This window comes from Ambystoma mexicanum, chromosome 8 (genome assembly GCF_040938575.1).
Source record: "Ambystoma mexicanum isolate Mex_15411 chromosome 8, UKY_AmexF1_1, whole genome shotgun sequence".
Lineage (NCBI taxonomy): Eukaryota > Metazoa > Chordata > Amphibia > Caudata > Ambystomatidae > Ambystoma > Ambystoma mexicanum.
In genome coordinates, this window is record NC_090929.1 from 1,421,669,858 (window position 1) to 1,421,682,600 (window position 12,743).

Consider the following 12,743-nt stretch of genomic DNA (forward strand, 5'->3'; position numbering starts at 1 on the left):
TCACCATATTCATTCTTCGTGCACTTTCTATAGACTAAGCTGATTTAAACGAATCCTTCGGATGAGCCCTATGGTGAAACATATGTAGGGGACTACAATGAGGAAAATGTGAGAGGATTTAATGAGGAAAATATAAAAGGATTAATTGGACAAAGGGATGACGAATAATGAAAATTTGAGACACATTCAATTGTGAAATTTAAATTCTTCTTTTTATTTTAAAATAAATCAACTTAACACTTTAACAAGATGTGTGAATAAACACATCTTAACGAGAGAGCATGCAAATTAGTAATTCAACATATTGTAACTTTTATCTCGAACCACAACTCTCTTCCTCTTTTCTTTTTTTTTACTATATGGGAACACTACTGATGGAGCCACTAGAAATGAGAATGCAGCTTGAGATCTAAGAAGATATAGTGCCTTTTTTGTCAAATTCCATCTAGCACTAATGATTGGCTAGATGATAGTAACACGTCACATATGGCATGTGCATGATGAAATGCCATCTGTTGAGCATGAGAATAGTCAGACCTATTTTGATTTTTGGAAATTAAATTATGCAGGTAATTCTATTTCTGAAAAGGCAATCTACTAATGAGAACCCCCTTTTATAATTCTTCATGCCACAATCTTGTGACTGTTTCATGACATCTCCAGCAACTGCCCTACAGTGACATGTTCAAAAGGCACATCTGCATCCTGACAGCTGCTGGACAAAACATCCAACAGGGAGAGTAGTTTAAAAAAAATAATAATCTGCACCTCAAATTCAAAAAGAAATAATTGTGTAACCTACTTGGTCTTGTGGTATGCTAAACGGCAATAAATATGAGACATGCCTGGTTACTACATGGTGGCTACTGGGATCATCCAATTCTACACCCAGAGCGTTTTGATGTCATTTTAGTGTCAGGTTAATGATCAGTGCTTCATTCAAGATAGGGCTGCTATGGAGAGGCTGTCTGGCCTGAGAGTCTCCACAACAACCATGTGGCACCCTACCCAGGAAGCTAATCCTATAGCTTCACTGAGGTAGTCTGACACCTTCCTCCAGGTTACAAGAACCCTCCCTAAGAGGTCATTAAGGAATCGGAGCTTCGAAGACAGTCCTGAAACGACACTCTCACAGAAGGGTGCTGCTGCTGGAATCAATTTGAAGTAAGAAGGCATGAGAAATTGGATTTAGATAAGACCAGAGGAAAGGTTTAGGCCAAGAGAGAGGTTCCACCATCTTGGATTCTGCCAGATCTTCCAGAACATCATGCCATCTCACTACTTCCTGAAGACAAAACACTCTGTCTATGATATCAGAACACAAAGGACACTTCTTACAGCAGCCTGTATTGGATCACTAACATCTGGCTTGTTTTGACCCAAATCCACTGTAGTGTTCTGCTTTGATAATAGAGCCCTGACTCAGTTGATCCATCTTCAGACTTCATGACAAGAAGGATTCACCAGGAACTCTGATGGGGATACAGTCTATTCCAAAGTTCTCTGTCAGAGAAGTAAAGACAGAAGTTTCCAAGGAATAGAAACACTCTTCGCCCTACCCTCCTCAGGGGTACATAGGGGTTGGCACTGCTGTGGACCAAAGCCTCTCTGCTGTCTGCTAATTTGAATCAAGATCCTGCTCAAAAGAGCTGAAGAAACCCTTGTAGGTGGCAGACAATCTTCTTTTATTCTCAAAGTCTGCATTCTCTGTGTTTCCTTTACAGGGGTAGGTCTTAAGTATTTTTAATGATTTGCGTAAATTGTTAGTTTTATTTAAAGGTTTCTTCTTTTCTAGAACCTTGGTTGGGCGTGTTATTTTATTTTGTTACCACCATACTATTGTTGTTTGTGTTGTTACTGCATCAGCTCACAACCCTCTGAGTATAACCTGTCCTCAGACCACGTTACCACTAGAGGCCAAGTAGGTATACCTGTCGGGCAGTGTCTGTTTCACCTTTATGATTGTGATCACTGCTGGTTTAGTAGTACCGTGGGGCTGATTAGGTGTTTTGGACACTACTCATCTCCATACTCCTTCAGAGCAGAAGTCATTTTGTGGAAATGTACTTGGTTGTTTAATGTTAAAAACTCAAAATGTTTAGGCGTTGCCTATACAAAAAAATCAACACCATTGTCTTTATTTGCTTGTTCCATTAATGCATGTACTTGTGCATGAACAAGCTGAGAAATGCACACATGCACAGGATCTTATTCACGAAATCAAACCTGCATGTGCATTTTTCTGATGTGTACATGCAGTTGCCATTTTGTGATGATTTGTGCAAGTATGCAAATGTGGGGGTGTGCGGCGAAGTAGCTTCACATTTGAGCACACATTCCATATTCACAGACTGGCTACAGTTACACATGTGACCTAATACTTTGTACATCCCCAGTGCTTGTACTACAGATAGAAGGGTAATTTCTGAACTTTTCTTGTATTTATTTTAGCTTGGGAAAGGCATTGGGAGAGCCCTTCCTTGTCTGTTTGTTAGGGGCAGAATTGCATTTTGTAATATAAAATGAACTTGATAAGTTGCCATGCCAGCATAAGAAGGTTGGATCCTCCTGACTTCAGCAACCTACAGCACTCCATGCTTGGAGTGATGCAGAGCACCCATACAAAAATCCCAAAGGAGAAGAGAACGTGTCATATTTGTACAGATCTTGATTAGCTGGAAAGCCCTAAACACGTCTTAACGCAGTGTGCAAAAATGGGTACAAAATATATGTGTACCCTGGGCCACTTTGAAAGCCGGTACGATTCCACCAAATCACATCAGTTCTGGAACTACTATCTAAACACAGACTCGGATTCAGTCCACATAGCACGGTTTAGCCTCTGGTGTATCTATAAATATCAGTGAACTACTAAAGTAACTCAGGTGCCAATGGTGGCTCCATACAAGTGCAGTATTGATTAATACTGTCTAAAAATGTGTATTGTTACATTGTTAACATCTAGTTCTTTTCTGTGATTCTGCCTGGAACTGAGTATCTGCCCAAAGGGGACTGTCCTATCGTCACTGTCATTGGGCCTCATTACGAGTTCGGCGGTACGGGCACGGCTACTGCCGAACTAGCTACCGGCACCCACAAATGGGCCATAACCGGCCAATTACGAGTTGAACGGGCTGGTAATTTCCCATTCGTGGGTGCCAGTGTGGGCGGGCTCCCGATCCCCATTGTGTCGCATAGGGCAGAATGGGGGTGGGGAGCATGGTTGCACCGGCACCGTTGATAACGGTGCCGGTACAATCACGAGTTCTGCTCGCGGGTGCCGCTCTGCACGCCTGGTCTGACCAGGCGTGCAGTGCGGCACCCGCAAGCAGAACTCGTAATGTGGCATTACAGTAACAACGGTGCCAGTAGCACTACCGGTGCCGTTGTCACTGTACCGCCACATTCGTAATGAGGCCCATTGTTAAATGTCTTACGTTTGGTGTATTGGTGCACTGTGCTCAATGTTCTACGATCCGTGAATTATGCTTCAGTTTGAGTTTTAAGTTAAAATGAAATTGAAATTGTTTTTTACTGTCTAAATGTTAATATAATTGTTTAACGTATTTGTAAAAGTAATTTATGAACTAAAAACAAACAAATAAATAAATAACTCCTCAATGCTTGGTTCTCCAACTGGGACCAAACGACCTTTGTCAAAAAAGGGACCTGCACACTGTGTGAACGTACTCAACTCTGAACAGCTCCAAGTGTGTCTGCACGGGTTTGCCCAAGTTTTATATTTTGATGCAGCCAGTTAGTGGATATTGGAGGGTACATCTGTGGATCCAACAGTACACTTAAGGGTGCATGAGAAATCACTGTAAGAATGTGTGTTATTGAGCTGCAGGGTGAAGTACTCTATGAAAGTGGCCATGTGGGTACTCAGAAGGTGAATCAGTCAGTTGAGAGTATGAAGCATGAGAGAACAGTGTCAGAAGCAGGACGTTTTTGTAAATGATTTAAATACAGACATCTAATCTTCTATACCCGTGGCGTGTGGCAAGGGGGACAGGCTGTGAAATGTCCAGGAACAGTCCGAGATTTCATGCAGCATACCATTGCTTGCTACCATATCTTGGTTGGGAGTAGTTGCATTAGACTCCTGCGGCATTATTACAGAAACGTTGAACCTGTGCACGTGCAATTGTGCACAGGATTTGCACGGGGGCAAACATTGCTATGCTTCAAATTCATTTTCTTTCAATGCACTTTTCCACCAGGACAATGATTCCCCTAGTGCTGCTATAGTGGATTCGCACAAGTGCAAACACTGCCAATATGCAAACAATTGATTGCTCATATATGTGTTTTGCAGTAGGGCAGTTTTAGAACTAGTGGTAATGCCATGACAAAATGCTATCACACCAGTGCAAAGCTTCTGTAGGGAATAGCCTTGTATTATGACAAATTTTGCACATGCACACATGTATTTTCTGCATGCATAAATTGCATTTATTTATATATGAGCACACATAGCCACCTACCTCATAGTGTGCCACTCTCTGGGATTCCGAGATCAGCTGTGCGTTGCAGATGTTGCAGTAGCTGTTCGTGAACAAAGCCCCCTCCTCTCCCGCTGCAGATTTCATCTGAAATGATAAGTGGGGAAACAAAGGCAGAGGAAGGTTATCTGTGAGAGAGGTGAACAGATAAGGCAGAGAGAGCAGCAGGCGTGAAGCCTATGGAGGTGAGAAAACACTTCCTATAGAAACTGCAAGCGTTGCAGCACGCAATATCAGTGACAAAAGCATTTTGTTATAATCATACCCTCTTCAGTCCCAGTGGAGACCTGCAGGACAGACAAAGGTCACCAGTACAAAATGCAACGTATTGACAAGGCCCCAACATCAAGGACGAAACACATTAACCAGTACAGTCTTGTCCACCGGGCAGCCGCATCACTCCGTTCTGGGGAGAGGCCCTTTTGTGGTATTTCACAAAAGAGCACAGAGAAATGAAAGGTACCCTGGAGAAAAAATACAGGATACATTGATTGTGACATTGACCAATGAAAGGGCTCGCATGCATGCACACAGAGATTCATGATTGAAAAGCTGGGAAGTTGGGGAATCGGATACTAAGGCATAGAGTTATCACAGGAAGGAGGCAAGAAGATGGACAGGCGGACTGTAAGGCAGGCACAAATCTATAGATAGAGATATAGGCAGACCACAAGGTGGACACATGTCTACAGATAAATGTATAGACTGACCACAAGGCGGACACATATCTGGAGATAGATGCATAGGCTGACCACAAGGCAGACACATGTCTATAGAGACATAGGCAGACCACATGGTGGACACATGTCTAGAGATAGATGTATAGGATGACCACAAGGCAGACACATATCTGTAGATGGGTGCATAGGCTGACCACAAGCTAGAGATATAGGGAGACCACAAAGTGGACACATATAATAGGGTGTTGATAGCCACCCTATAGTTAAGGTGAGTCAGACTCCTATAGGAACTCCTTAAAATTCTATTGTTAATAACTTTTGATTCGAGTAACGGATTTGACCGAAATTTCGAAAGTGATTAAAAACCCCAGACTTCCAAAGAAAGTTATTAAGCGTCCAAAAAATAAGTTTCTCCTAAAGTGTGACCTACTTTCCATTAATTTTCCCATCGACAAACAAGGTCACTTTTTGTCAAACCGTACAGCCCAAACCACTGGATGGATATGGGTAAAAAAAAAGACATGGGCACAAAGCGTTCCATGCATGGTTTGAGGTTATTCAGTGCAGTAGTTATTTAAATATTTGATGGAGAAGGGGGTGCCACCTTCTCAAAAATAAATTTCTAAATCACAGGGATTTTTAAAAATGAAACAACCGCTATCTTGTTTTTCTCTCGATGAAAGAGATATCCGCAGCTATAGCTGAGAATATATGAAAATGAAATGCAGGAAAAAAGCTATTGCAGGTCAAGAAACATGCAAATGCCATCAGGCTAGAAGTGTGGGGGTGGGGGAGGTGGCTAGAGGGCACCAAGTTTAATGTGGGAGTTGGAGGGGGTCTATAGACTGAGTTTGCAACACAAAGCGTTCTGTAGCCATTGACTATAGCCTCGAATACCCGACATCACAGAAACAGCGTGCGTTGTGGGGGAAAAGGGAGAGGGCAAGGGAGGTGAGTAGGCCATCTGTGGAGTGCAGGAAGCTGGCATAGATGAAGGGGGCACTTGGTGAGGGCAGGAAAGCCTTTATTTTTTTCTGCCGTTCTGTCAATATTCACGGCTATATCTGGGGCTATAAAAGACTACATATACCTGCGAGAATGAGTGGTCCCATGCCCGTGGCTATACATTTTGGGGGTCTGTGTTTTATTTCTTTTTAAAGGTATAGTGATGTTGGGGGTGAAAAACCAACGTCCATGGCCAAAGGCCATGGTCAGTAATACAGTAGATATTTGGGAGTCTTATCTATTTTGACTGTGCTTTTTCAGACTTTCGTACATGTGAGAGTGTGAAGAAAAATAAAAGAAAATAGTTTTAAAAAATAAATACAAAAAGGAGCCACCCTACTCTAGTTTTGTATGACCCATACACTGTAGTTTAGTCTGTGTATTGTCACTCATGCTATTATATCTTGTGCCTGTTAAATGTTTCCCTACCTAGTTTTCTGTCATGTATTATTATCTGGTTTGTTTAACTTCAGCTACTTTACATTACTACATGAGCTGTGTTGTACTGTTTTGATCTTTTAAGTTATATTGTATTTTAAAACCTGAAGTGAGCCCCCCACCTTTAACTTCCAATTTTTAACCATGGTTATCATAAAAGTCCATGAACAGTAGCCACAGGTATAATAAAAAAAATGTTTTTCGTTATTATTTTATTGTATTTGTGTATTTAAAAAAGGACTGTTTTCGGGTACAATGGATGCAGTATTTTAGCTCATTTGGAATACTGTTTTGATGTTATGAAGGAACACTGCATTTCTTTCATCGGTTAGGTGTACACCATCATGTCTGTAGAAATTGGCCACCTATGTTGTTTTTTGAAACCCATAATTGGTTGTGGTCTCTCATGAATGCTGAAACTACTTTATTAACATTTTTAAGTGATTTTTCAATTTTACCAGTAGATCTGGTGGTCCATATAAATGTGTTTCTTTGAGTCAAATTGGAAAAGATAAAGATGGTGTGAGGAAATAGTTCCATTAGTTTTCCCATGTCTGTTTCATCATGAAATTAAGGGAAACACTTTGTACATTCCCCAAATCATTGCCTCCACAATACATTAGTATGACGTCTGGCTGCCCTGTACTTCTCAGACTGAACAATTTTGGAATAAGTTGGAACCAACACATTGCCTGCAGTCCAAACCATTTAATTGTAAAATCTCTCAAAACGCCAGTAACCAAAACAGCCAACTGTCACCAATCAGCCATGATATCTGCAGCATTTCTCTGTTTCCAGGAAAATGATTCTTAGTTTGAATGTTTAGTAGTGTATGGGCAGGGCATGTATGATGTGTTTGTTTTGGAGTTTGAAATTGGTTGATGGTACTGTTGTAATTATCCTTGGCTAACCAGCAGCCATCCTATTTGTAGCATTGCTCCCTGGGGGTAGATGTAGTCCCCTGTGCAGCCTCGGCTATATTATGGCAAATGGCACGTTGTGTGTTTGTAGGCATGTTGTAGCCACGGTTATCCAACATTTTGGGTGGAGTAGCATTATAGATGCATTGAGTGTTTTGGGGGATTGGGAGAGACCAGGGGAGTGGCAGAGAACCATGGGGAGTTGGGGGGCGGGGGGTGGTATGTGTGTTAGGGACAATTGTTTTGAGTTTGGGAGGAGTGCAAATACATTTTTCAATTTGCAGTTTTTGCGAATAGCTGCGGCTAACAGCAAACGTCCATGAAGGACTTTTGTATAACCACATGTATAAAAAGCATGTGCGTAGCCGCGTCAACGTTTTTTGTCATTTTTATTGGTTGTGTCCATAGGCCCGGTTATATTTATAGCCTGATCTATAAACATACATTTTCTGTGCAATAATCATATAGTTATGTGGATGATACAGCACATCATTTTATCTGTGTGTGTTATTGTGTTTGCTTAGGTGTTGTCTTGCCTTATTCGAAGTTTTGAAGGTTGCCATTGTTTGGTTTTTAGTTTGTAGAAAATGTATGTCTAGCCATGGCTACAATAAAGCTTTGTAGCTGCGTTGAATATTTGCGGCTACTGGTGATGCTGGCCAGGGTTTTGTATGTGTACTTCTTTGTGATGGGTTGCAGTGAATATGTGTCAGCCATTTTATAAATTTTCTTAGAATATAGTCCTCTTTTTCTGGTTTTGATTTTGGAAAGTATGAAACTCCCCATTTTGTCTACTTTCTTCCTTTTAACTGCAGAACTACTCACACTGTGCAGTTCATGTTACCTGTGACAAAATATGATTGCGATTAATCAGTTGTTTGTCATTGTTTTGTTGAAAGTTGTATTTAATATATGTTGATAATGGGGCTCTGTGTTCTTTTAACTCAACAATGAATTGGTCCTGCTATATATGTAGAAAATTAGTGGGAACACTTGTTGGAAGTTGTTTATTAGGAAAGAAAATGAATTTAAGTGAGGTGCATGATATAGAATCATTAAGTATACTTCCTGCACCCAAAATAAAAGAATGATCACAGAACAGAAGACATGTGAATGTGTCTACAATTCTTTTATAATCGCTTATGGTGTGTGTTAAAGTGCTTTTTGGGGTGATCCGAAAATATGTGTGTTTTAAAAAGATTTTCTGCTGGTGTGGGGTGATTTCAAAATGTGTGTGCTTTAAAAAAAGATGCGTTTTGTTGCAGTGTGTTACTATGTGGTTATTTATAAGAGAAAATGCATTGTCTTCATGTGTTTATTGTTTTGAGAAACCTAGTGTAGAGGAGGTCCCAAGTACCGCCCCCACTCCAACCGTCCATTTTGAAGTACCAGGAACGTTCACACGAAGTATGTGACGTATGAAGAGCAAATAAACCAGCAGAGAGCCGCAGTGTGGCTCTGTCCAGTACCTATCAGAAGAACAGCACCTATTGAAGTACCAACACCAAAGAAAACATGAGAGTAAGGTATCCATTAAGAAAACCATATCAACAAATGAAACGGAATGTAGATCGTCTGAGTATAGTCCCTGAGGAAGCCAAAAAGTTCTTAATGAAAGACGAATAGTGATGCCACAAGAACCTGGATAGACTCGTATATAGAAGATATGACGACCTGAGTATGATAAAAAGAGATGAAACGCCATGAATAAGGGACATCGTGAACCTAAAGTAAAAGGACAATGTCAAATGTAAGAAGCTTATGCCATGAGCATGACGAAGATATTCAACCAGTTTACGCATGTACATATGCTTGGAACCACAAGAAAACTAAGAAAATCGTGCGGCTTGCTATGCATATATTAAGATAGATTGCGGCAAGTGCCGCCTATACATATCTATCTCAAAATGTGCACATTATATAAGTATACTTCCATTATGCAAAAGAGCAGCATCAACCCAAGGTTACTAGAGGCCGCATGGGGAGAGTTTCATATTTAACAAATCAAGAATAAAAGGCAGGAGCGAAACTCAGCAGAGACAAATCGTGCCGAAAAGCCAAGGTCGTATCAGCTAAAATAGATGAACAGTAGCTACAATTAATGAAGCAAAGTACAGAATATCCTGCTCAGAAAGGTCAAGATAAGAAGCAGAAGGCATGTGGTGGGCAAAACAAAAATCAAATACACAAATTAAATGGAGAAGAAGGCAAATTTATGGTGTCTGAATCACGTGACCAGCCGAGCGAGAAGCGGTGAGACTTTCACACCTACACATGGCGCAGTACCATGCAAAGATATCAGGACTTTTTCCAGACAGAGATGCAGTCTTAAGGCCAACCACAGTGAAATATTTGACACATGACCACTGAAGTGATGATTGATTGTGGCAATAATTGGAGGAAAGCCGGTGGAGTTGAAGGGCACCCTGCACCTGGCCGACTATTCTGCATACCTCCAGGCAAAATGGAAAAGTATGAGTGTGGTTGGTACCAACCCAATCATAGTGGACCAAGTAATCTAAGGTCCTATAGTTCGTAGAACCAATGGGACATCATAGTTTTAGTGATATCTAAAGTAGCCATTTTTAAGGTAGGGCTTGGATGTCCCACCTGACAGTGTTTACCCAATCCCCTTACTCTGTTACCATATACAGATATAGTACCGATATTAAAGTTACCTTCCTAGAACCAATAGAATTGCATGCAACAGTTTAAGCGTTATACGTCAATGATGATGAGTTTTTAGTATAAATGATGTGTTTTTTATGAAGTTCGTTGGAGTTGTGAAGCGAGAAGAAAGATCACACAACCGCGGATATTCATGAAACTCCCCGTTTATTGTACTTGTCATTAAACAGACTCTCTTTGCCAAACCATTGAGTTGTCATAATTGATTTGATGGACAAGGAGAGATGTGAGAACGAGAGAAAAGACCAGGCACGAGCAAGTACATCTCTCGATACAGAGAGAGAGGGCAAAAGATGGAAAGGAAATGAGGATAGAACTAATGAGATAGCATTCACACAGAACGAATGGATGGGAGGTCAGATTTTATTGAAACTCGATGATAAAGGCATTGATGACGCGAAACAAAAAGGGAAGCTCGACGATGTACAGAGAAAGGAGAAGGAAAAGGAAAAAGGATTGAGAGACGAAAGAATCAGGAAAAAAGATAGGCAGAGACAAGAGAAGTTATATCGCAAAGAGCAAGAAAGACAACGCGATCATAAGCAGAGAGCACCTAATGAGCAGAACAGGCAGGGGCAGCGGAGAATAGAAGTAGAAGAGCAAAAGATACGGGAGAAAAGAATAAAGAGACGAAGGGATGAGGAAATACAAAGGGCAAATGAATATAGGGATGCATAGAAAGAGGAAGAAGATAGGGTCAGAGAGGAAGCGAGGAAGCGCAGAGAATTCGATGACGACGTAGAACGTAAGCGAAGACAGAGAGCATGCGATCTTGAATATCTGGAGAGATTAAAAAACCTGATACAGTAGTAGATTGGGAGGACATTCATGGCAAATATCAAGGATGACTTCGACACCAGAAGCTTCAGAGAGACGATCGATAGAACATACGATGAGATGGGGCTAGAACAAGTACCCCAAAGGGAAGGGGAGGATGAGCACCTGGAGAACACTCAGTTGTATGACGCTGAGGACGCATCCCGAAGTATTAAAAATAGAGAGCTGTCCCTAGACATGTTGGAAATCAGTAAGAACAAGGAGGAAGCGAGAAGTTGCACGAGCTGGGAACAGACAATATCAGACGCGGAAAGAGAGGAACATAAGGAAAAGGAGGAAGAGAGGAGACGCGAAAAACGCTTCTCAGGTGGGAAAGGGATAAGATGGTCAGGTTCTAGTGGGTCTTCACTGAGGGCATCAGAGTCAGCCACACAGTCAGACCGACGCGAAGAAGTATCTTACGGTCAGAGGGGGATGTCTCCACCACCCTATGTGAGCCGACTAACGACATTACCAGGTAGGCGGCGATGCGGGAATATTACTCCTGCAATAGACAGAAAAATGATGAGAGAAGAGAAGGAGGGCTATGCATCACAATTTCTGTAGTTTGAGAAAGGAGGAACGAGACCACAGTATATTCCATGGCCACATTTGCATCGGGAAAACCTGAAAATTAAGCTTCCAATGCTGTCATTGGGAGCTGGAAAATGGATACACGAGCTAGAAAAAATGATAGGAGGGAACACGTTAGCTATAGGGGATATCAAGGGTCTTTTAATCGCCATACTTGGTGATAGAGCTGACGATTTGTGGACATGCGCAGCTTACCCCGCATGATGGAGCGCCATTTAATAATTGCAGAGCCACGGTATGGAGAGCATTACGATTGCTATATCTGGATACTTCCGACATGGGAGCTATAATGACACGTAAAATGAAGGAGTAAGAGGACCATTTGCTTTTCATTCAGAATTTCCAAGATGCGTGGGTACTGGAAACGAAGGAATCTTGGGGGAAATCTATACCCATGTTTTACCATATATTTTGCCAAGGGCTGCCAGATCAGGTACAGAAGCAGCTCAAGAAATTGGTAGGAATCGAGGCCAAGCCGTGGTCTGAAATACAGTTGACCATAGCGCACTACTGCAGGCTGCTGCAAGAGAAGAATCGCAAAAAAGATGCTGCATGAAAAGCAGAAGAGGCAAAATTTGTGCAGAAAAATGTTGTCAAAATATGCCATTGAAGGGGCAATGATAACTAGCACAGACGTATCGAGCATGCAGCAGGTCAATAATCCACAACAGGCAAATAGGGTAATAATGGGTTCTACCCCAGAGGGAGAGGATGTAGGGGCAGAGGATGGCAAAGTAATCAGGGAGGTTTTCAGAACAATCAGGGAGGTTTTCAAAACATGCAAAATGGCAATCAGGATATGTCAAATGGGCAAATAAGCAGACCACCGCCAATATGTTGGGCGTGTGGGATGACAGGGCATCTAGCATCCACATGCAGAAGTCAAGGCATGATGCAAAATGACAAAGGAACAAGAGCAGGTATAGTGAGTCCACCTGTATTTTTACAACAGGGAGGAAATGGAGTTGCACAGAATCACAAGGTGCAACAGCAAGCGCCAGGACCACAGCAAAGCTTGCAACCTCAGAACTTGATACGTTTTACACATGGACAGACCCAATAGTCACTGATGCAACTGTCACAGACGACAACTGCAG

The 12,743-nt window shown here is 41.7% G+C and overlaps 1 protein-coding gene across 2 annotated transcripts in view; it reads right to left on the bottom strand.

Moving 5' to 3' along the window:
- LOC138473064 (zinc finger matrin-type protein 4-like) overlaps positions 1-12,743 on the bottom strand; it is a 1,763,309-nt gene that overhangs the window by 1,410,671 nt on the left and 339,895 nt on the right. For both annotated transcript variants that reach the window (XM_069611557.1, XM_069611558.1), the window contains exon 2: positions 4,488-4,592. In XM_069611557.1, coding sequence (XP_069467658.1) covers positions 4,488-4,592 — 105 coding nt within the window. The remainder of the gene's footprint in view (positions 1-4,487; positions 4,593-12,743) is intronic.